The sequence below is a fragment of the Excalfactoria chinensis genome, chromosome 25 (genome assembly GCF_039878825.1).
Source record: "Excalfactoria chinensis isolate bCotChi1 chromosome 25, bCotChi1.hap2, whole genome shotgun sequence".
NCBI classification, from domain to species: Eukaryota; Metazoa; Chordata; class Aves; order Galliformes; family Phasianidae; genus Excalfactoria; species Excalfactoria chinensis.
Window position 1 is genome coordinate 1,999,324 of NC_092849.1, and position 25,874 is coordinate 2,025,197.

General features: G+C 41.9%; 1 protein-coding gene across 2 annotated transcripts; it reads left to right on the forward strand.

Moving 5' to 3' along the window:
• Window positions 1-8,646: 8,646 nt before the first annotated feature.
• ADAM28 (ADAM metallopeptidase domain 28) lies at window positions 8,647-25,529 on the forward strand. Of its 2 annotated transcripts, none has more exons than XM_072357087.1 (24): window positions 8,647-8,772; window positions 11,164-11,267; window positions 11,508-11,584; window positions 12,844-12,922; window positions 14,397-14,473; window positions 15,038-15,227; window positions 15,586-15,648; window positions 15,929-16,000; window positions 16,212-16,381; window positions 16,838-16,922; window positions 17,089-17,219; window positions 17,674-17,851; window positions 18,311-18,400; window positions 18,561-18,756; window positions 19,408-19,510; window positions 20,066-20,222; window positions 20,897-20,977; window positions 21,247-21,325; window positions 21,557-21,647; window positions 22,103-22,202; window positions 22,460-22,525; window positions 22,975-23,052; window positions 23,670-23,732; window positions 23,830-25,529. In XM_072357087.1, the coding sequence occupies exons 1-24, from the start codon at window positions 8,721-8,723 to the stop codon at window positions 23,860-23,862; spliced, it is 2,415 nt and encodes an 804-aa protein (XP_072213188.1). In that variant the 5' UTR covers window positions 8,647-8,720; the 3' UTR covers window positions 23,863-25,529. The 2 variants fall into 2 exon arrangements, with proteins under 2 accessions (XP_072213188.1, XP_072213187.1); XM_072357086.1 differs by lacking the exon at window positions 8,647-8,772 and adding an exon at window positions 10,821-10,906.
• The last annotated feature ends 345 nt before the right edge of the window (window positions 25,530-25,874 follow it).

Here is a 25,874-nt window from a genome sequence, read left to right on the forward strand (position 1 = left end):
TAGGAATGGGGCATTCACCACCTCTCTGGGAAACCTGTTCCAGTGTCCTGGCCAGTTTTGCTTTCACAAGATGTCAATGGGTAAAAATGATCAATAGTGCAAAATGAGCCAAGATTTGCAGGGGATTTTCTGCCCTAACAGGGGCTAGAAGATCTCACCCCAGCAACATTCCTGCTTTACTTTGTTTATAGGCTGGGCTGCCACATCTTTATACCTTCCAAATGTCACCACAAGCAAAGGATTTTCTCACACACACAACAGGGAAGCTTTTGTTTAAACTCTGCAGTTACTAATAGGGATACTGAACATTGCATTTTGCAAGGTGCATGAGAGTACTCTCTGCTAAAGACTATACTTTCCACAAAATAAAGGTGGATTGCCAGAATATAGGATTATACAAAATTAGCCAGTGACACCAACAAAAAGGATACTATTATATGAGATTAGAAGTGAGCTTTTTTTTCCAATACATAATCCTGCATGGTCAAAGAGCAATGGCAGACAAAGGTCAGATCCTAGTTTAATTCAAAGTTGCTCCCTCTGAGCAGAAATGCCCTTTGAGATTCTGGTTTGAACCAGGCACACACTGCTGCAGGAGCTGCTTATGATGCCAAATTCCTTCTTTTAGCAGTAATTAAAAAATATATATCTCCAAAAATTAGGGGAAAAATGGACTTTTATAGAAATGTATTGGAAATTACTTATCTGGCTTTCACAGAGAGAAATGGGAGGTTGGGTACCTAAAAATCCCAGGGTATTTCTGTAGAATTATAGAATCATTAAGGCTGGAAAAGACATCTAAGATCATCAGCTCTATCCATCAAGCCATCACCACCATGTCCACCAAACCACGTCACTCTTTGTTTTATCCTTTCCAGATCCTCCAGTCTGACTCTTCTTTAGATGTCAATCCAAACAGATTGAAGGGTGTAATGATTAAATAAGTCCATAGAAGTTTATACAGAAGAGAATAAGAGCACACACTGCAGTTCAATAAAATTCAATTTCATTCTGTTTTCCCATTTTTATTCACATCCCTGCTGGATTCACCCTGAATTGTTTGTAAAGCAGCGTCTTTAAGGTGAATAAGCATAGAGATCAGTTTTTCACTCTGTTCTTAACTGACAGAAGTCCTTAAAGCTTAGGGTGTTTGCTTAAGAGAATACTTGGGTAATCGTATCCCCAATCATTTCATTCTAGAAATCTTTTAACAAGTCTTTCTCATCAATTTTTACTACCTCGTGGTAATAACGAGCTTGGAAACAGTGCAAAATCAATGTTTCTTGGGGCGTTCTGGCCCTGTTTGCACAGAGATGAGCAATGCAGGATGCTCAGAAGAAAACGATTTAGAAAAAGAAAAAAAAAATAAAAATAAATTCCCAAAAGTTTTATGAAACTTAAAATCAAATAGAATAACAGAATCTGGCTCCCGATTCGTATTTTAACAAGCTTGAAGGTTACCGTGCCCTTCCCAAATTCTCATGTTTGAAAACAAAGAGAGAGAAAAAAAAAACCCAAACATTAATTTTCCTAGGCATCAGATCAGAGCTCCAAAATGTCCACCAAACTTATTTTAAGAAAGGAACTTGGCAATGTTTAACTTGCACCGCTGAAGAAATTGCCACAGACACAAAAGCAGGGATTACATGGGTTATTTACTTAAAGATTTTATAATCTCCTCTATACCTCTGCATGTTCTCCTTCTCCCTTTTCTACACATACATACACAACAATCAAGAATCTAAATGCTAATAATTATAGGGGTGAGGGGCCACTTGGTCAAACAGTCAGCAGAATTTAAGGGTTTTTGTGTGTGTGTGTGATTTGTTTGTTTTAGTCTTTCTTCTTTCATGAGCACGTGAGCTCTACACCCAAAGACTGCAAGACCAACATTGGCTGTGTGTGGAAGACACGTGCAGGATGTCCATCGTTCATGGTGCTATGAAGCCATTGAATGGCTCCATTTAGGGACAGTAGTGTTGGCAGCAGACAGAACATAAGGAAGAGGTAGAGCTCTTCGGCAAAATACACTCATCATTCCCAAGAGGTGAGGAAGACTGGCAGCCTACCTAATGCCAACCAAAGCCTGGAGCTGTGATAATGCAAGGCCATGACAACAAGAGCAATTGCCTGTTGGCCTTAACCTTAGAACCACTGTCATGTTGAACCTGAAATAGTTCATAAAGAGTTGCTGAGCTGTGCTAAGCTTTAGTGCACACTGTTGCTGCTTTCTGAATTCCTTATGAAATACGCTACTAGGTTAGTTCTCTTATTAAGAGTTTTCATCATTTTCTGAGCATTACACCAGCAACAATAACTGGAAAGCGTGGATTAGCAGATAAATAAAACACCCAGCTAATAAACATGCAGTATTCTCAAAGTGTACTAACTTTCAATTAAAGGCATTTGGAAGTTTATTTGATTTGATTTAATTTTCGGAACTTTACCTTTTGCAGGTAATAATTTGAAAGAACCTTTTCAATTTAATGTACCTGTGTATGTTTGGGTTGGCACTCAGCAAATGTACTTTTTAAACAGGGCCATTAAAAACTTCTCCTGTAGAAACGTAATTTTAAAGCAGTCTTGCCTTCATCTCCAATTAAAATACTCAGACAGGCCAAAAGTCACAGAGAAACCAGGAAAAAGGGGGTAAATAAGTTTTGGCTGAATGACATCAATTAAAAACTGAGCACGGTCCAGCTTAGAAAGAAGAAGAGATAGCAAATGTTTACGCACTGACAGATGAGGACAAAGAGTTGACTTGCTGTTTCTGTTCAAACAAGTGGAGAGGGAACATAGGATTCAGTCAATGTACTACTTCACCAGAAGTGACACTTATGGGGCTTGACTGTTTGTCTCTTGCAGCCCTCTTGTACCCTAAGGTATGAAAATATGCCTGCGGGTCAGAGGCACACCTTGGAGCAGGAGGAAACTAGAAAGCAACCTCTGCATGGGAATCGCAGCCAGTTCCCCATCATGTGACTTGATGGAGTAGGTACATACCTGGGACAGAAGGAACCTGAGAGGTCTGCTGTTTGTCTCCCAGCCTGTGATCTCACGTTTTCTGGCTGATTTGTGCCTGGAAATGTTCTACCACATGGCCACAGGCTTATCTGATGGAAGACGATAGCACGTGAAGTAAGCAAACAGCCAAGCTGGGCTGTACAGCCACACCAGCCTTTGATTTTGCTCTCTCCACTGTGTTTAGTGCTCCGAAGGGCATGCAGAGGATGGCAGGAGAAACTGCATGCAAAATGAGTTCCTGGTCATAAAAAGAAGGCAGCTGGTGGGCTGAGATCCCTGTTTACTGCACTGCAGTTTGGAGCTAGGAACTTTCCTGTTAGAACTGATGTCTCTATGACCCTTAGAGGATCTGAAATCAGTTCTTCATGCCATTACAGACTTTCCAGAGACATTAAGTCCTTAGTCTCAAACACTTTAAAGCAGTATCTGATCTGTAAATTGTGATTAAATAATATTCTTTAAATCATCTTCTGTCATTTTGTGGCTCTCGATGTCTTTGGGAAAAGGGGACAACTCAAAGCTCAGATCAGGACTCCAGACCGCCAGCTTCAAGCACCCAAAACCATTGGTCAGGCCTAAAAAACAGCCCCAAAACTCACCAATATGAGATTTAAAAACGTATTTGGAGTTCTTTTTATTTGCTTTCTCAGTTTCACGTTGCCCAGCTTCATGTTTTCATACATTTCATCAGATCTCTGAGACCCTGAAAACTGATTTCCTTGTAAGGAAAATAACGAGTGAAAAATGAAACTGTGATCTATTCACATGACTCCATGGGTCAAGATTTTATGAAAAACAATGAGTGTACTGAGTCTCTCCATGAAACCTGATGAGCTGTCAGGCACTGTGTGCTACATGCCTACCAGGATGAAGATATGCTGAACAGACATTTATGTTTTCTATCTATCTTGCTATTGTTAAATGTGGTTTTCCCTTCTTAGAAGGATGATGCATCCTCATACATCTTAGAGGGCTTTTGGCATCATCCTCCCTTCTTGCACTGTATGGAATCATAGAATCCAATATGGGTTGGACTCATGAACCCAATTCTATTGAGGCACTGGAATGGGCTGCCCAGTGAGGTGATGGAGTCACTGTCTTTGAAGGTATTTGAGAACCCTGGAGATGTGGCACTGAGGGTCCTGGTTAGTGGGCATGGTGGGATGTGTTGGGGTTCCACTTGTTGATCTTGGAGGTCTTTTCCAACCACAATGATTCCATGATTCTATGGGCATGGTGGGGATGGACTGAGACATTGCAGTTCAGCTTCATACAATCCCAGAGGTGTAAATCTGGTCCAGAAGATTACCACCAAAAGAGAACGGACACTTGCAGCAAACAGTCCCATTTGTATAGCTCAGGTTTTCCCACTTGTAAGATGGGAAAATATTCACCTTGCAAGGATATTGTGAAAGAATATCTGGGGTCACTCATAGCCAATGCCTGTTGCTACATCACAGCCTGAAAAAAAGAAAGATTAGCAAGGCTATAGACAATTACAGAAGACTGTGGTTGAGAGGAGAGGGGGCAGAGGTGTTGTGTAAGCAGACAGTCTTTCCCAATGCTCCAGGGTTAGCTGAGGAAGAAGCACAATGCCACCATTGTCATTCTCTTGGGCTGAGAATCACGCCAAAAACAGGGAAGCGGTAAGCACAGGAAACAAAAGGCGAATGTCATTTCATGATGCATTCATTACAGCAAGCACTTCCATGAGGAAGTCATCAGAAGATGGTATGCAACTTGTGTGTGACAGCTCCACTTCTCACCAGTCTCCTTTCCCAGCAGTTCTTGCTAGAAGCCAGAGCAACCCAAAGGTGCTTTGGGAGAAGTTTTTCGTTAGCGTTAGGCCTTAAAAGGCAAAAGGCAGCTACTAAAAATGAACAAAATACACCCATTTTTTGAGGCAGCAGACTGAGTCAAGAAGGATTTGCCTATAAACAGAGGAAGTGCAGTTGCTAATTAAAGCCTACACTACTTGAAACACTTTGTCTGTATTGCATAAAGATGTGATATAGAAAAAACTGCCATGCTAGACATGGCAACCTGATGTGGGCACAGCCATACTTGCACCCGTTGAGCTTGTTTCACTCAAGCAGAAGGCACCTTTGCTCTGCTAGTCCAAAGCACAGCTTGGTTGGTGGACAGCCATGTAGTTACTGACATCAGCTTCCCTATGCCAGGAAAAATCTCCTCTACAGAGGTAGCTCAAGTTGGACAGTTGCTTCTTTGTTCAAGTTTTTGCTTCAAGTGGAGGGATGAGATGACTCAATAAAATGTTCACTATGTGCTCTATGTGTGTGGGAAGCAATTGGAGTCCATCAGACTGGAGACATCGTGACAGGTCATCCAGGTAAAATAGTTCTGCTTCCCCTTTATTTGTTTGCCAGAATAAAGCCATGTGTCTTGCCAACTCTCTCCAAATTCCCCGGGACTGAAAGCAGTGAACTGAAAGGCTTGATTGTGGCAGGGCAGGCAGGTGCAAGGCATGGGCCACACAGGGCAAAAGAAGAAAGGATGGATGAGCAGAAAGGAGATCTGGCCTGTGGAGATCTGAAGTGGGCATCATTCTTGCACGCAGATACTCAGTCATGCACACCCACGGCCTTTCAGAGGTTTAAAACAGCGTAGTAAATCCACCCACAGCCCTTGGGGAGGTCTTCTTTCTAGAACTCAGTTCTAGGAACTGAGCCACCCATTGCCCTTGTGCTAAGCCCCATATGGATCACTGCAAGAACATTGCCGTAGCATGCAAGGTTCCCCCAAAACCCTGGAAAAACAAAGGCAGATTTCACATATTACAAGTATAAACAATACAGAAGAAAAAAAAACAACCAAAAGGAATGAAGACCGCACTGCTTAATTCACAATGATTTGCATTGTCACTCATGCAGTGCAGATGGAGGACATTAAGCAGCTCCTATGCATACGTACAACTGCACAACACATGGCAGAGCCAGAAATGGGGACGTGTGTACTTTTTGAGAAGCACTGACCTTCAGGAAAAGCACCTTACATCATGCTGTGAAATTATCAACAGTTACTTGATCTTGAGAAATATAATGGAAGTTCCTGTACCTTGACTTGGCTGTCTACTGTCCTCCTTAGGTTTGCTGCTTTACATGTTACGTTATGACGATGCAGAAAAACTAAGCAAAATGCAGCTAACAAAGTAAGATAAAGAAGGAAGATGGAGGAACATTTTTTTTTTTTCATCACTTATTTTGAAAAAATAAAATAAAAATAAAAAATAAAAGAGGAAAATAAAAAAGGAAGGAAGAAACTTGATGTTTGGAGCATACCATATATGTCTATAAACTTCTCCAAGGCACAGAGGATGATGGAGATGTAAGAGGTTTGCAGTGATGAATCAGATGAAAGTTGGTGATCTAACCAGAGCTTCTTAAGAAATAACGCAGCTGACGGTGTGTTAGTTTCAGTTACAATTTAGGTGAAGGCATTTTGCTTTATGTTAAAGTACAACCTTAGCCAAGTGCTGCACGTGAGTTGGAAGGGAGGCAATTTTTCCAGCTACTCTGATTAGCAGCCTAATCTGATTATGTCCTAAGGCAGCTAATTTGATTATGTCCTTCAGCAAAAACCAGAAAGAAAGGACAAAATGCTAAAAGCTGAGGAAAAAGAAACATAATTCACCTTGGGAATGTGTGACACAACACAAGAAAATCCTTTATGTAAAGAGTAGGTTTTAAAGAGGAATTGTAAAGCTGATCCAGAGGCCCTGGAATGCAATAGAAGGTTTTCTGTTGACTTCAATGGCTTTTGGATCAGCTCTGGAGATGGAGGGAAAGAGCCTGGGTTGGCACAGAGAGGTTGTGGGGAGACTGGCATGCCACTGCGAATAGACTGAGGGAGCAAACAGCAGCACAGGGTTGGAATGCAGATGCAAAAGCCACATGGTTCTGTTTGTATGCCTGAGAAAAATAATCTGTAAGCTGGCTTGGGCTGAAGCTCTGGGAGAAGAAAATGGTGGAAGGCGGAAGGCAGGTTATGAGTTGAGCTAAAGCAACATGGCCATGGTTGGTCCTGTGGCAGCTGAATGTGAAATACCACATTCCTTCCCTGAAAGCTCTCCCAGGAGGAACAGGATGTGGACACTGCTCTGTGCTAAGAAGCAGGGCTGTTTGCTGAAGCAAGGGGTTAGATGGGGCAAAAGCAGAATGGAGCAGATGAAGATACGAGGAAGAACAGAGTAACATCTCTCAGCTGCTTATCTGCAGGTTGTATGGGTGTTCCTTCGTGCTGTGGTTGAACATGCATCTATTGAAGTGCAGATGAAACAGACACCTATATTGGTTATAGACTCCTGAAAATTCCACTAAGGTACATCAATATGTTTGCAGACCTAGTTCAAAGTGACCTACATTGAGGACAAGGCAGCAGCAGAGCTCAGCCTAATGCCCCAACACGGCATGCACCTTGTTGAGGGTATGGCCAAACAATTGGACGTGAATTCCTTGCCTGAAGCACTCTTTCATAACTTGGGTTGATAACATGGTTTGGCATGGAATGTGGCTTTCCTTCAAGCAAAATAAGCTTGCTGTGTCTCCAAGCTACAGAACCCCAAAGACACTGCCACCAAAGCTGACGCCAAACCACTCCTGTTACAGGAGAATCATGTGGCAGCCACACCACGGAGAGTCTAGAAAAGGGAGAACAAAGGTGAATATTGACTTGAATTATGACAGTGTTGCTACAGCTCACCAGAACTCCCATTTCCTACAGCAGAAGATTGGGTCTTGTTAGCAGGGCTCTAGCAAAGAGATCATGTCACACAGTACCACATCTCCATGGTTCAGGAGCACCTCCAAGGACAGTGAGTCCACCACCTCCCTGGGCAGGCTATGCTGATGTCCAACCATTCTTTCAGAGGAGAAATTCTCCCTATTATTCAACCTGAGTGATTAGTTTCTAGCATAGACATTTAGAACAGGATTTGACAGAAACCACCTTGATCTCTCACTTGACTACAGCCCCCTTTAGTCAGATGTCTGCCACATGAACCCAAAAGCAAACATTACTAATACAAATAGAAGAGGCAGAATAGGGCACATTTAGTGTTTATAATAGATATGACTCACAGTTACAGAATTGCCTGTACTGGTGCTCCGAACTCTCCCATTCTGTACAGATTATGGGGCAATCAGCAGAAACCAAAACATCTGGACCTGCAGCCTCAGCACCTGCTTCATCCTAAACCTCCTGCAAAACTTCTCATTCCTTGAGCCACCAGCAGTGCCCTTTGCTTGCCAGGTTCTGTCCCTGAGCTACAAGAATGATAATCACTCACAGGGTGGTATGTCACTCAATGATCTGTATTGTGAGCACTTGCTTCTATTTCAGCTTTTCGCCATCCAGACTATAAAAAGACAAGGTTAGCACAACTCCAGTCTCCCATCTTTCATTTGGATGAGCAAGCTCAGGGAACTTATACATAAGAAGTAATCAATCACAACTCGTGTGATATTAACTGTGCAGCAGGAACTTCCGCTTGCTGTAACTCTCCGTGACTTGAAAATTGTGCAACACCTTTAGTAAACACTTCCTCATATAGGAACAAGAATAAGCAGCACAACTCACTCCCTCTCACTCACTGCACAAGACGGAACTGCTCAAAGCACGGAGACGGGAACTCAGCTTTCCTAGAGCAAGGAATCCACTGCTGGACAACTGCAACTGAGATGAATAATGTCACTCTTATTTTTGTTGTTCTGCTATGTTTTCTCCATCAAGGTATGTTTTTTTTCCCCCTTCTCTTCCTTTCCTTTCCTTTCCCTTCCTAATCCTTTTTCAGTGGTTACTGAGGATAATCTTACATAACTTTGTACATAACATTTTTAATTATTAGCTTGTGGATAATAATGAAGACCCTTGCATTAAAGCCATTGGAGAAAATGGTATTGCTGTAGTTAGGAGTTTGCTTCCTTTTCTCTTACCCTTCAAAGACATTATCTAGTTAGGAAAATATTGACTCGTATGAAAACACACCATAGATTGGCTAGAGACCACAAACAGGTCAGTTCTGTGAGCCAATTAAGAAAGCATTTCGTCTGCAAGTGATCAGAGAACGGATCCAACTGGAACAAAGCACTACATGACGGTATTTTGGCCAGAGAAGAAAAGACCTGTATTTAAATTCAGTTCACTCTATTACCTGAACTAAAACAGTTACCACCTTTACTATCTGTGCCTTACTGCAGGTTATGAGTTGAGAAGTTCATATGGCTTAACCTTAATGCACCACACATTTTTTTACCCATTCAATTCATGTCATCAGGGAACAGATCCTTTCAGAGCTTGGCATGCACAAGCACGCACGGGTTTTGTACACATAATTAGACATGCAATTTGTTCTGTCAAGTGTCCTTCTGATTGCACTGGTTGCACAGGGTATCTGAAAACATGGGCAGTATTAATGCTTTAGGTGTGAATAGTTTGTTCCTCAGCACAAGTAAATCTTCATTACCAATAAAATCCTCACTAATGATATGTTGTCCTGGTTTAGGCTCTTGGAAAATTACTTAATTATTTGTTCTTTATTAGCAATTTTTCTAGCTATTATAGAAAGCCCAAGGAATTTCTTTCTTTCTTCAGGCTTAGGATTAATGACTTAGGACAATGGATGAAACCAGACAAAGACAATATAGTGAGCTGATTAAAATAATGCCTCTAAGAAACTATTTGTTCCAGAACAAAGCTGACTTGTTAGCTTTGAAACGCTACTTGCATCCCTGTGCAGGAGAAAGAAAAGTTCAGTTCTAGGTCTTTACTCAAATCCAGCCTGGGCTTGAGCTGCCTGGACTAAAGACAGTCCTGTAAAGAATCTCTATCAGACTGGGCAGATAAAATTGGAGCACAGCACTCAGTACAATATTACGTCCATCAGTGCATGAGAGCATACTTCAAGCTCATGAGTTTATTATCTTTATACCATGGTATCCTCTACAGCACACAGTTTTGTTCAGATACAGCCAGGTTTATTCTGCAATTACTTTTTGAAAGGGCTGAATCAAATAAATGAGTTCTGCCTAATTAATCTATCTATTTTAGTGGAACAATCTGTGTGAGGATGTACTGTGTTGTCGCAGAGGTTACTGATTAAAGAAAATTACATTAATTGGATGCCCCACTGTTGAAAAACTTTGGCCTTGAGGCAGATAATTAAAACAGAAGTTTCACTCTCTCTTTATCAGTCTTGTTTTTAAATGCTTTTACTTGAGCCTTCAAAAACGCTCCATTCAGGTGAAGTGACCTTTTGTAGGAGATTAAAGAGTTTATGGAGCAAACAGACCTCCTGTTGCCTTGTTGGAAAGCAACACATCCTTTGTAGAGCCCTGTTTTCCCCACGTGCTGTATGCCAGCTGCTATCATTAACTTCAAATGATGCAATGTGTGCTGACCACCCCTGCAAATCATGCCGCTAATTAACTTTTTGTCCTTACTCACTCATGCCTGGAAGCACACAACAGAATGAAACAGTGTTCATCAGCACTGTGTCTATTGAAGTATTGTTGGGAAGTTTTTAAGCAAGAAGATTAGCTTGAAAGCTTTCTAAAAGAGAAATCTAGGCATCTTCCAGACCTGTGGGGAACTATGTGAGTTTATTTGCTTATCTAAAGCATCCTTAACCTGTAGGCCAGTGTAGTGGAAATAGTAATTCACAGCCTGATGCAGTGCTTGAGCACCTGGTGGGAAGGCAGGGCCAACCCAGGGGAGCAATGCAATGCACCTGAGTGACTGGAAGGGCTGAAGCCAGAATCCATCCCTTCCAAAACCTCATTTAAGGGTTGCCCAGGGATGTGGTCCCTGGTGATGCTCAAGGAGGTGTTCAAGTGCTGCAGAGATGTGGCACTAAGGGACTTAGCTGGTGGGCATGGTGAGGTTGGACTTGGAGATCTTAAGGTCTTTTCCAACCTCAGGGATTCCATTCTATAAATTGCCAGGGATGGCAATTAGATCACAGTGTGGGGGGTGGCTTAAGAGCAGATGAGCACATGCTATAGCAGAGAATAGATCAGAAATGAATGGCTATAGAGCCCTAAAGAATAGTCTTGGCAAACATGAAATATGGTGTTTGATAAGTTAATACTGTGCTTTCATAAATATATATCTGTTTCTCCCTAGGAAGTGCAAGCAAGAAATTACCTGGAGTTGAGCAATATGAAATAGTTTATCCTCGGAAACTGCACGCAGTACATAAAAGAGATGTAGAAAGAAGCAAAGAAAAGGTATTAAAATAGAGAACGTTTGCTTTTTGTTTGCTGGTAGATGGGGAAAGTTAGATTTTGGTCTTCTAACCAAAAAATACAAATGAAAACAAGCTTCCGCTTATTCTATAACTGCCAAAGTGCTTATTTTTAGTGGAAAGAGAAGGAAAAGAACACAGCTGGCAACTCAACAGCCATCTAACTCACAGTGAAGCCAGAAATTACAAAAGCCTATATTCTAACACTTAAATCTGTTTACAGACAAAATATGATGATACGTTGGAGTATGGAATCAAAGCCAATGGAGAGGAAGTCATATTGCACCTAGAAAAAAATAAGTATGTTCACTACAACCTTTTCCTAAATATTATTCCTCACTGTATGTTGGTCTGTAAAGCATGCAGGATAAAAGCAATGGGACTTAAGCTCCTGATAGATGAAGGTATTCTGTTTTGAACTCAAAGAAGAGGGGAGAGAAAGCATCGTGCCACTGTTTTGGTAGTGTGAAATAACTATACATGCTCATTACTGTGATAGAATGACTTGCCTATGTTGCTGATTTTGACATGGTTTAGTATGCATGGTGGGAATGGGCTGATGGTTGGACTTGATGATCTAAGAGCCCTTTTCCAACCTTAATGCTTCCATGATTCTATGGGTGCGATGGGGGTTGGTTGGGGTTGGTCTTGCTGACCTTAGTGGTATTTTCTAACCTTAATGAGTCCATGACTGTTGTCCTGTTTTTCCCAAGACAACTACAGAATGCATAATACCTTCATTACATTTCACACATTTTCTTCTCTATGGGTAGTCTCTGGGTTATACTTACCTATTCTGTTTTGGTAGAAGCTATAGAGAAGAACAAGAGGAAAATCCCCCCCAAAAAATATGGGGCTGTGTTTAGCTCTATAAACTCTTCCAAAAATGGGTAAAAAATAGGGAATGCAACAGTCCTGACAGAAGGCTTCCAGTACCTGCTACCATAGCATTACTTCTGCTGAACTCTGTGTAATACACAAAACAAGCTGTAATTTTCTGCTCGCTGGCTGCACCACAACATTTAACGTGGTATCAAACAAGTCTGCTTTAATAGGTGCTTTTCTATGACTGTGTAAATACAGTGGTACTATAATCAGCTCATGATAACTATATACTGTGTGTCTCTGTGTGCACACATAGCTACGTGCAAGGCAGCTTTCCCACTGACCCATATCTTTACCATTATGACAGGGGAGGAGCTGGGAAGGGAGGCACAACTGCATCACTGTGGAGTGGTGGAAACAGCTACACAAATGGAAAGGCAAAACAGAATCAATGCCACGTATATTGTCAGATATTTACTTTCAGATCTACCAGGGGATTATATTAATGAAATAAGTAGACACCAATTGATTTCTTATTTTAGTGGTGTCCTTTTGAGTAAGAATTACACACAGGTGGAATTCCCCACTCAGGTGCTTTTCTTCTCTTGTCTTTTGATACAAATCATAACCTGACTAATCATCTGAATTCCTTAAATGCTTCACTTGTTACACAATCGTCTCATTTCTAGATGACTACAATTATTTCAATAATAGCTGTTCTTTAATCTTTGCAGGCATCTGTTCACTGGGGACTATACTGAAACAGTCTATTCAGATGATGGTCAGCAGATAACCACGAGTCCCCAGATCAAGGTAATAAATAAATAGAAAGGTTTATTTCCCCTACACTGAGTTCTGTATGAGGTTCATGGGTGTATGAGCGAATAACACCAATCAGCCTGGATTTGCCTTTGGCCATTTCTCACCTCTCAGCTGATGAAAACGTATCTGAGCTGAGTTTCTCTCTTTGTCAGGACAGGGAGTGGAGCTAGGACAGACCAAACCCTCCCCTGCCCTCCTGACTTTGCTCATTCTGTGCAGCTCGGTGCCTCACTTTTACATCTAATCTCAGTGAGATCACGGATTCTGATAAGTGCAGATTTCCTCTGCCTCACCTTATCGCCCACACTCAGAGCAAAGGCACTGCGGGTTACTCCAGGTGGTTTCTCTGAGCCATGACCAATCACTTATTCAGACTCTAAGGAAATGACTGTTACATTTTAGCTACTTTCTTATTTAAATTAACTGTCTGCCCTCCGGTTTTATCTTCAGCAAAGCCCTCAGCTGAAGCTTTTTCTACCAGTGTCATGCTACCTGTCTTAATACAAGCAATTTAGAATACAAAGCCTAATATTCGTTTGTCATGGGGTGATTAGCAGCAAAGGGAGCTGAAATAAGTATGCATAGAGAACTCTATGTTCCTTTATTGCAGAAAAAGGGGCCATTTCTGATTGCTCCAACTACTTTCACTCCCTGAATGGACCCTATGGAAAGCAATTAGCACCTACACCTGGTTACAGGTCATCTCAAACAACCTGTGCAGCTTGCTGCCCTATATTGTTTCTTTTGTCTCCTGACAAATAGACAGCACAGATTCTATTTTGTCAGTGGGTTTTTTTGTGTTGTGAAGGAAGGAAAATAATTAAGTGGGGAAAGTGAAACCGAATATCCATGGGAAAAGAGAAAGCAGAGCAGATAAAGGTCTGAGTAGCGCATTATAAGGGTTGATGACTGGACCAGACAATCTTAGTGGTCTTTTGCGACCTTAATGATTCTATTAAGAGCTGTCTTAACAAAAATGCTCAGGGTAAAACGTTCCACAGTGCCTTTGTAACTCTGAAGCCTCCTTGAACACAGATCTCTAAGTCATGAACTGTTTCTTGTTAATCATACATATTAACCACATAAATGTACTTTAATCTCATTGAAGTTAAAGCACTTAATTATTGGGTTAATATTAACGGGTGTTTCTTTGATTTCTGGCTGCAAAAGTAATTCAGTATGGACTTAATTTATCAGAATACATCAGTTTATCCTTTGCTTTGAGCAGCAAATGGTCTTATTTTCATGTAATGCTCTGTTTGCACCAGAACCCACCATAACTGGACTTACCAGCACTTGGGCCACTGTGTATTGAAGGATAATGAAGTAGTAGTAAACATAGAAACCACCACCAGCTTTCCTCTAATAGAAGACCTCCTCAGATAGCAGAGTTAATTGTAGCATTTTAACTAGTCCTTTTCCTCCTGAAATCCATTTGAAAAGGTATTTTCCTGTTTCTAAACAGGATCACTGCTACTATGAAGGTTATGTTCAGGATGAAGCTGACTCAACAGCAAGCATCAGTGCCTGTAAAGGTTTAAGGTAATGTGGAGGTTCAGTTTCCAAATGGTACTGATATCAGAATATGCATGAGGATAAGTTTTCCAATTCAAATAGGATCAGGTTGTAAATAAATGGGTGCTATCTTATGAGGAAACACAACTGAATTCAAGATGAAAGCCTACCTTTGAACTCACCATTGAAGCTGAATTTCACTCTACAAGCATAAAACTCCCAAATGTAGAACTAATGCATTCTTAATCCAGTTTCCTTTTGACTGATGGTCACTTACTGAACAAGATTTCACCTGGTGAGTTTTCCATTCACAGAATGGAGTCATAGAATGGCTTGGGTTGGAAGGGACCTTAAAGACCATCCCCAACCCAGCAGCTTTGATTCCTGCCTGCATGCTGCCAAACCATGCTCCATTGTGGGCAAGGTGGTGATGGGTTGATGGTTGGATTTGATGATCCTAGATGCGTTTATACTGTAATAATTATGTGATTGCATTGGTGTGTGCAACAGTCCCTACATGCCCTATTAAAGAGAATGCTGCTGTCTCAGTCTCGTAGATTCAAAAGTTTAACCTAAGGAAAATTTTCACAGTGGGTATTTTGAGAGCCGTGGGCAGAAGTACCTGATTGAACCTTTGGGAACGTCAGACAGAGACAAACATGCAGTCTATGAGTTTGTGGAAGATACGTCTATCAAAACGTGTGGAGTGGTCAATAGCAGCTGGGAAGTGAATGCAAGTGACCCCGTCAACAGCATCTTCAAATCCAGCAATAGCCCAGAAGTAAGTACAGAGCCAGAAAAGAAACTGAGGCTGCAGCAGAAGTGGGTGAGTGGCCGAGTCCCATTGTCTGCTGGCACCTCTGGGAAAGAAGCAATTGCAAGCAAACAAACCTTAAACAACCAGTACAAGATCTGAGATTGGAGCTTTTGGAGCTGCCATCTGAGTTAAGCCCTCCTTTATGAGCCTATATGCGTTTTTAACCATCTCAATGCTTAATATCTGGTCTAGCTTTCATCATTTTAAAGTGAGACAGTCCCATTCTTATCAGAAGACCCCAATAATGAATACATTGGTGGGAACTGCTAACAATGAGACTGAAATGAGCCTCAAAAGTCACCCAAATTTATCTTCTCTCCAGATGAAGGCGTACCTGAAGGCAAAGAAATACCTGGAAGTTTACGTAGTCGCAGACAATACTATGGTGGGTATTGAATTATATTTTCCTCATGAGACTGAGGTCAGTGATGTTCATTGTAGGCTCCTACCCCAACTACAGCATTGGGAACACAAGCAGCCCCAGCTGCAGCCCAGTTCCTCCAGGCTTTGTACTATGTGGTCTGATAAAACAATAAATAGAACAGATAAGGCCAGACCAGGGATGGTGTCCTTTACAGTGCCATCTTCTGTGGGATGTTTCTCTTGTGACAAACCGCTTTCCTTTTTCCTCTCTCATTCCTGACGCCATGTTTTTGATTTTTCAGTATAAGAGGTACAACAGAGATGTTAATACTGTGAGACAAAGGATATTTGGCATAGTCAATTTCATCAACACGGTAAGAGCAAATACAGCAGAGAACGAATTCAGTAGAAGTGATTTATACGTGATTTAGACTTCAAGTTTTCTCTTGTTGCAGCTACTTGAAGTCAATTTTAGAGCAGTCTATATTGAACCAACAAAAGCGAACCAATCATGCAGATAAATGTCTGTTTAAGAAGTCTTTGTGAAGTACTTTGTTTTACAGCAAAACTGTTTCTCTGCTGCAGGTTTATAAGGCCATCAATATTTATGTGGCTCTAATTGGCCTTGAAATTTGGACAGACAATGATAAATGCTCCTTGAGTCCTATTGCAGGATCGACACTGGACAACTTCTCAAAGTGGAGGAGCTCAGATTTATTAAAGAGGAAAAGAAATGACAATGCTCAGCTAATTACGTATGTATCACTGCTTTTCCTGCTCTGGTCACAAAGCAGTTGATTGTCTCCAAGACTGCAATGTAGTCTAACAACACAAAGAGCCAAGGCACGAAGCTTAAAGGCTGGGAAATGCAGATCACCAAACTCAACCAGCATTTCCTTTGCTATTCTGGCTCAAGTTCACTGGTTCTTGCTCATCCAAGTGCTTCATCAAGCAATTTGCACTGAACTAACTGCTCAGGTCTCATGAATGGCAATGTAATTTAGGTAAAAAAAATTAAAGTATATTTACTCATTTTCTGATTTGCACTGCTCTTAAAGCATATGTTCAAATACTGCATTAAATCAAGGATGAAAAGCAGAGCTGGAAATGAATGTGTTCTTTGAGATTCTGCTTGGTTAGTAAAGCAAACAGTGACTTCAGGTCTGCTTCATGGTAACTTCACTGTGCTTTGTGCATCTTTCTTCTTACAGAGGCCACAACTTGGAGGGGACAACAATTGGATTAGCTTTCATGAAATCCATATGCAGTGATGTATATTCTGCAGGTATTATCCAGGTCTGATTTATTCTTGTTTATCTCAGTTTTAAAAGGCTTTTCAGTTCTCACTCAACCAGAAAAGAACATTTGGGTTGGGAAGATAAGTGGTCTTTACCAGCCTTAATGATTCTATGGGCATGGTGGGGATGCTTATAGAAGTAATAGGTTGCCCTTACTTCCACAGGATCATAGCAGAAATGAGATTGCAGTTGGAGCTACTATGGCACATGAGATGGGACACAACCTTGGCATGAGTCACGACACCAAAGACTGCTCGTGTCAGTCTCGAGTCTGCATCATGACAGACACTGTTAGGTAAGAGCCTGAGAAAAAGGGTAGTAAGCACATTAACACACTGGGTCTGAGAATGAAAGGCTCTATATAAGCTGCCAGTTTCCAAAATAGATGGTTATAGTTGTTGTTTATATTTAGTGGGCATAGTAGTGAAGGTAGGAGTGGAAGGCATATTAGTGATGGTTGGACTGGATGATCTCAGTGGTCTTTTTAATGATTCTTTGATACTTTTGTCCTTTAAGATTATCCCATTTAAACTATATAAACTAAAACTAAATTGAAGAAGTTCCAGAGCGTGGTGAGCATCCCACTTCCAATCTGATGCTCTTTTATGTTATTATTTCTAAATGGATAACCCTAATAGCATAATCTTTAGTTATTTGGGGATAACTTTTCCTCTGCACTCATCCAGGGGCTCTTGCTTCTCCTTGTCTACAACAACCCTAACCAAAGTCCTCTGGCTTTCTCAAAACAGTTCTGTCGTCCCTAAGAAATTCAGCTCCTGCAGCCTCCAAGATTTTGAGAAGTACATGTTGAATGACATGCCAAAATGCCTAACTAACATCCCAGACATAAATGCCATCATAGCACCTTCATCATGTGGCAATGGCTTTGTGGAAAAAGGAGAGGAATGCGACTGCGGTACTTCAGAGGTATCTGCCCAACTGGGGATAGAATAATACTTGGAAAAGGGAACTAGTTGTTTTCAGGCTGTTTTCTGAGGAAGTCGGTTTAAATCTAGCTGAAATACTTCTGCAGAAACTGCAGTCATCAAACTGCTGGTCTGCAATCTGGGCATCCCTACAAAGCGCAGGGCAGGGAAGATAAGGGCACATCATATGGTGTTGTATCACTGAAGGAACCGGGAAGAACCACAGATATGAAAGTAACAGGGAGGAAGCAAGTCTGTTCCCTGTACGCTTGGGTCAGCACTTTGGTGACCGCATTTGGAGATGCATTGTGTTCCAGTGATAATGATTTTCATAGAAGCAAAGACAGAGCCCAGATACCCTTCCGTCCCTCAGTAAGCAGAGTGCTTTGCTGGGAATGCAGTGCAGAGGGGCTGAAATTTGGAGCACTTCTCAGAGCCCTGACAGTCTGTTCTATCCCAGGAGTGCACAAATGCCTGCTGTGACCCAGAGACATGCAAGCTGACAGCTGGCTCCATGTGTGCACACGGAGACTGCTGCGAGGACTGCCAGGTAAAAACCCATCTCCAGCTTCTATCACGTATGCTGAGGTTTTCTGCCTTTGTGAAAGCAGTAATACATTTCACATGAGAATCAGCACTTTGTATGTGTAATTACTGGTATGGCATTGTAATTGGTATGTCAAATGAAGCCTTGCTTTCCTCCAATTCAGTACAAAAGAGCAGGAGCTGTGTGCCGGGAAGCCAAGGATGACTGTGACCTGCCTGAGATGTGCACTGGTTATTCTGGGAATTGCCCATCGGATCGATTCCGTATGAATGGACATCCTTGCAACAATGGTGAAGGCTTTTGCTACATGGGAATCTGTCCCACCCGAGAAAGCCAGTGCAGGGCTAATTTTGGACCACGTAAGTAAAAGCTGCCATTGAAAATATAAGGTTGGCAATAGAGAGAGACGGGGCAGACTTTGTCTGCTAGCAAACCACCAAAGGCCAGGAACAGAATGGCAAGAGAGCAAGAGTTCTAGCTCATAGTGTAGTTTATTGATTTTATATTTCCACTGTAAATGATGATTAGTGCTTGAAGTGAAGCACACAACATAATATACCTCTAGGGAAATATGAAGTGGTAGCCTGGTTCCTCTTTCACACAGTGTTTTTAAGATAACCTTGAAACGGAGCTGATATTTGCATGACAGAATGAGGAAGTGTCTGTGTTTCAAATGATTGTCTGAATTTGGCATGTCTGCATGGTTCCGAAGGTGTGTGGTGGCTTACCATCCTCCTTGATCTTAATGTGTCCCTTCTCTTAAACAAGGTTTGTGATGGGAGCACACAGAACAGATGCTGCTGAATGTACACATTAACATTGCAGGATTAATGCACAAAGTGCCAGGGGCTCATTTAGGCTCATGGGTAACTTCACTGAGAAAGTCTATTTCCTAAATAGATGAAGGAAATGTAATACTAGCAGATTTCACAGGCTGAAAACCTAAACTGATCCTAACTTCTCTCCAAAGCTCTTTGTGTTATTGCATTTCTTGTTTTCCTCTTTAACAGAGGCTACTGAAGGGGCAGCGTCCTGTTACCGGATGAATGAGAAGGGGGTGTATTATGGATACTGCAGAAAAGAAAGAGGTAGTCACGTCCCATGTAAAAAGAAGTAAGCACTGTTAAAGAATTTGCCAGAATTTGGGAAAAGAGACCATCCCCATTCAAATTAAATGATGGAAGCAAAGAGTACAACTATTGGAGATGACACCTAAGTATACAAGTCCTTTATTTTCCCTTATTCAGTTGGAATATTGAAGTAAATACACTTCTAAACAAACTCATTTCCAAAGTGTGCTCCTGCCCAGGGAAAGCAGAGATGCAAATTGTCTCAAGACCAGTCTGCTTGTGTATGTGTGTAAGATTGCTTGCATGTATATGCAGCTAAGGGCAAGGAAAGGGTTTTGAATGGGGAAGTTGAACTTCTGGTGTACCCCTAAAGCTGAGGACAGCTCAGCTAATTTCCGCAAATTATGATGGGTTTTCTAATAAACTCATGAGGAATTAAGAACTTTCCACTCAGAAACTGATCTTAAAAACACCACAAAGCAAAACATACCTGCAGTTATTCCTATGGAGTTCATATACAGCCACTGAAATCCAGGCTGGAAAACAGAGCAGTTTGGATACCTTTGCATTGTTCTAATGACCCTTGTTCTCTTTCCAGAGATATCATGTGTGGGAAGTTGTATTGTTCTGGGGGTTGGGAGATGCCCACCTATGGCAGCCTGGTGACCTTCGAGTCCTGCAAAGCAAGCTTTCCTAGGAATGGAGATAAAGATTTAGGAATGATCCTCAATGGAACCAAGTGTGGGGATGGCATGGTTAGTAGAGGGAAAAAAAACTTCTCTCCCTATTTCTTCCGTCTTTCAGTCTTGGTTACATCATTAGCCAAACAAGAAGGACTTTAGACAGGGAAGACTGAAATGGACATTGAACTTGCACTGATTTGATTTGCTGTACCTTCTATCCTATGCCTAGCAGAAACTAGGAGTAAAGCAAACAGGAGCTGCTGTCCTTCTGAGTTCTTAACATTTCATTGCCATCTTACTCATTTTTCCACTGACAAAAAACATACGTGGCAGAAGAAATATACCTTTGTATTGGGAAATTAAAAGACTGTGGATATATTATTTTTAATGATTTCCTATAATGAATGTGTTAGGCATCACTGGGTACTATGCCCAAATTCTTTGCCATATTTCTACCTCTATAAAGAGGTATTCTGGTGGGGGGGGGGGGGGGGGGGAGAATGAAGAATTGCAAATGATTGGCAACCAGTGATATCTCTATGTCTTTGCCACTACATTTTGCTATAAAATATCCAAAGGTCAACTTAATTATATCTACATTTCAAACTCCTAATGTAGGTCTAAGTGATTAGCATACTTTTCTATGTTTTCTTTCACTCTGCATTGCTTTAGATAATAATTGTGCAAGCTCTGCATGTCCTGAAAGCTGTAAATCTCTTCTGTGACGTTGGCCTTGCACATTGCAGGTATGCAGCAATGGAGAATGTGTCTACGCTGAAGATGTCTTTAGATCAAGCGACTGCTCTGCCAAGTGTCCTGGACATGCTGTAAGATACCAGCTATTAACTTAGGAAAAAACAATGCGTGCCAACTACAGGCACTGTTGAGATGGACACAGATTCTGTGTCTAGCCCAGCCTCTAATGCGATATCACAGCTAATCTTTCATTCATTCTGTGCCAAAGTGCTATAACCAGTGCTAAATCTTAGCACACATGGAATGAGATGGTTTCCAGCACCCTGTTCCACAGCTGCTGGAATGTTTCTACATTATTTGCACTCATCTTGAATCTACTCCTGGCTTTGTGCTTCCTTAGGTTTGTGACCATGAGATGCAATGCCAGTGTGAAGAAGGATGGGCACCACCAAACTGCGACAGCTCATCAGCAGTCACCAGTAAGTACTGCATGGCCTCACATGGAGTACGCTGCCATCAACTGACTGCAGTGAGACCTTTAGCTCCAATGAAACAGCCCTCAGTAGCAAAATTGCATGTCTAGGGCTCTGACTTTTGTGCATCAATGAGTGATTGTGCACTGTGTACTCTGCCAATGGTCAGGATGATCATCAGCTCATTATGTGTGCATCTTTTAAGAAATAGCAACTTGTGTTCTGTCTTCCTGACAGGTTTTGCAATCATTGCTGGTGTGCTGGTTGTCCTCACTGTGATTGTAATTGCAGCAGTGTTGCTTTTCCGCTTCCGAGTATTCAAGAAGAGGTAAAATATTTACTCTATTGAGAAAAGGATAAGTAAACCCAAGGAATTTAAGCTGGGGTTTTCAAAGACTATGAAGGAGAATCAATGGAGTCGGTCTGAGAGCTTTACTGAAGCCAGGAGAGTCTTGCTAAAGTCTTCAAACTGTAGTGCTCAAGATTAACCCTACAGTAATTTAAAAGAGAGAGATGGGTGGGAGAAAAGAAAAGATGTGGCTTTCATAGAATCATAAAGGTGGGAAAAGAACTCTGCGGCCCCCAAGTACATCCAACCCCACCACCATGCCCAGTGACCACATCCCTCAGCAGCACATCTCTTGAACACCTCTAGGGATGGTGATTCTACCACCTCCCTAGGCTGTATACTAGACTAATGGGATTAAGCATTCAACTTCAAGTATGTTTTAAACTTCAATCAGAGTAGTATTTATATGTATATCATATGTAATCTTCACATAGCAGCCATACCAGAAGGGGACCCGGAGCCACCAATCAAGTCTTTGTGGACCAAGAACAAAGGCCAAGAGAGCACCCTGGCCTGGCAGTACCCACCCAGAAGGTAAGAGCGGGGGTGCTGCTGGGTTACTACAGCCTCCCCAAGATTGAAATAAGGGGCTGAATTGAGCTACATCTGCAGGAGGGCTTCAAAGCACTTGTGTAGTGCTGAGAGGAGTGTGCTGTAAACCCCAGCATGGGGAGAGAGCAAGGAAAGCACATGGCCCTAAGTCTGCCCCTGACTGATCTGTCTACAGTAAAGGGTGCAAAGACAATGCACAAGATGAGTTCTCCATTAGACTTCACTGTTTCCTGTTTCAGATTAATGATAAGAAGCTTCTCCTTCCTGTACCTCCGCTACAGGAGAACAAACCACAGCTTCGGAGCGTAAGTGATTTTGGAGATATTCTTATATATGTTGGGTTTGGGGAACACAGCACATGTAACAGAGTCAGAAAGGTTGAAAAAGACCTCTAAGAACACCAAGTCCAACCTGAACCCATCTTCACCATGTGCCACATCTCCACTTTAAACACCTCCAGGGATGGTGACACCCTCACATCCCTGGACAGCTTGTGCCAATGTGGAAGTGGAGACCTGCAACACCAATCTGATCCCAAAGGCTAAGAAGTCATTGCACTCCAGCTATAAAGCCCTGTAAGTTCTCAAGGTCAAGCAGAGTAAAGCATCTAACTCTGAAACGAGTGCATCCATTTATTCCTGTTGATGAACTTCATATATAAGAACACGAGCTCACACATTCACATTGAAATGCAAATACATAAATACAAAATATGTATATAAGGTCAATCTGTATCTGTTCTCCTCTTTTACAGCCTGCCATAAGGCCAAAAGGTCCCCCACCTCCTGTCCCTTGCACCAAACCAGCCTTTTCTCACGCACAAGACATGTTTGTAAGTATAACCTTGTAACTTTCTACATCTTTCGTCTAACCTGCAGGCAAATAGCAGATGCCAAATACTGAGAAATCACAGATGTTCATGGAAGCACAGAATTAAGGTTGGAAAAGACCACTAAGATCACCCAGTCCAACCATCAACCTATCAAAATCAATCAAACTACATTTTCTTTAGGGTAGGAGTGGTCTTTTTTCCCCATGGGAGCCGAAATTGCACATGATATTCTTCATCTGTGCCAGGGATGCCAACACGGATGTTCACAGTTCCCTCCTTACAGCATAAGGAAGTGTTCAGAGATACACTCCTCAACGTGTACCTTGAGCACATGACAGCTTCAGCCCCTTTAGCAGTCTATATGAGCACAGGCACTTGATACAGATGAATTTACACATTTAGAATAGCTCAGGGCTCTTCAGAAACACGATATCTATATCCCTTGTGTATTTATTATTGTGTGTGGACAGATTAACCTGACTTGCCCCTAGCTCTTCCACTAGGAAAATGCTATAGTAAATATACAAGATAACTGCACAGGCAGCTGAAGGCTGAGAGGTTCTGCAGCTGCTCAGACAGGGAAGCACAATGATACTGACACTACATTTTTGTTACAGGCACCAGAGAAAAAACCTGCTTGTCTCCCAGTTCCCAAAGGCAAACCTCCACCTCCACCAAAGGTAACCTGAGTTCAAACACAAATAGCAGTTCTCTCAGGCTGCAATTTGCTGAATAGGATGAAGTGAATTGTTTAATCCCTTTTTTTCCTCCAAGCAGGCTTTGAAACCTCCTGTTAACCCCAGGGTCTGAAGCTCCTGCAGGAGAGCTGATGGAGGTTCCTGGAATGCTGAGAGGCAGTTGGTTTGTCCTCTGATTCTCCACTTTTCCTGTCCTCTATGAAACACAACAGCTTACTGACAGCTGCTTTGAAGGGAAAACTGTGGTTTTCAAACAGTGAGGAACTCTTTAGTGATGATATCAAGCTGCTGTCCGGAAGGAAACAAAGCAGAATCGCTGCTTGCACAGAGGAATGGATGGAGCACACTATGAAAGCTGCTGGGCACATCCCAGCTCCTTAGCTGCCTCCACAAGAAGTATCTGCTCTGGGGTCACTGTATCTGCAATGCTTTTCTCAGAAACAGCCCTAAAAAGGTCAGGGAAAAGCATGGGGTATCAGTTCTGTAAACTAGGATACATTTCTGCATCTTTGCCAACCCTCTCTTCAGCACCAGACTCTGCTTCGTATGCACATTGCAAGCTCTGGACCCAGAAAAATCTTTCCAGCCCTTTGGAGAATTTACATCCCTGAGGCTGTACAGACTGCATACACATTGATTCTGGAAAGATCCATATGGATCAGATCCTTTCATTAATCCTTAGATTACAGTTATACAGGATTTCTCTGTTGAGTAGATAGGAGCCGGGCTCAGAAGCAAAGCGTGCAGGACTCAACCTCCTGCTGCCTGCAAGCACTCCCAGATCTCAGCCCATGCCAGTTCCAAAGGAGCTCCAGCTGCCACCATTGCACTTGGACAGAGAAACTTGGAAAAGCAGTCAACAAAAACCTTTAATCATTCATTTTACCCACCCCCTCAGCTCCAGAAATATCTGAATATTTCTCCCTTCCAGGATATACACACACCTCAGTGTTTTCATTTAATTGCTCCTGCACTGGGGCATGTTATTGTAAAGTTGCTAATGAGCACTGGGCTGGGCACAGGGGTTTGTTATTGTGGGACCATATTGCAGCAGTGAGGCTTTGCACACTGGTTTGTTACTGAGGGGTTCTTCATTCGTTCTGCTCTCTTGGCATCAGCAGTGTTGACACTCTTGGCCCTGTTGGCATAGATCTGCATGATGCTGTTGGCATTGACGTTAATAATGCTTTGAGGGGGGCTGGCACCGATCATATTGTTACCATTGGCACTGTTATCATCTGTGTGGTTGGCATCAATGTTTTTTAAGTTAAAGCACACAGAAGTGTTTTTCAAGGAATTAAGAAAAAAAAAAGAGAGAGAAGATGGGGGGAGAGAAAAAGTTGCACCAGTCACAACTTTATGGTGGTTCCAGTTTGAACTGGATTTGTGTTTGGATCAGGATCAAAACCAGAGCACTCCTTTGGTTTTGCAAATGGATTACACTGTCCCTCAAAAGGAGGCAGTTTGCAACCTTGGGGCTAAAGAACAACCAAAATCTGGGGCATCTGGCCAGCACCGTGCATGCTTTCAACTGGGTTTGGTTCTGACCAGCACGTATTGGGATTCTAACATAAACCTGATCCTCAGAGGGCATGAAATGCATATAAAATAACCCATTTCTTTTAGGCTAGATATGCTTTGACACTGCCAATGCTCGTATGTCCTGTGAAACATAGATATAATGAAATTGCCACCTTGAGTCTGGGGTAGTTTTGGAAGAATGTGGCTTTTTCCATGTTAGATAACTGTTCCATTATTTTAGGCAGAACTGGATTTTAATCTATCCATATTTGACTGTCATGTAAAGATTTAGAACTTTATTTTTAATGAACTGTAATTAATGTATTTACGATGTTTTCTATATTAAAAGTATTCTATTGAAAAAACTAGATGATCTCTGAGTTCCCTTCCAACCCATCTTACAATTCTATGATGTGCCTCCTATTAAACAACCATCATTTGTATATAGTCCACATGGGATCATTTAGAACAGTGCCAACTCCCTAAAACTCATAATTTGGACCCAAAAGACCATAAAGTATTGCAAAACCTTGCCGGTTTAGCCAGTAAAGCTGGGCTTTCAGTGGAGCCTATGAGAGAGAAGGCAACTCATTCTTTAGCAGG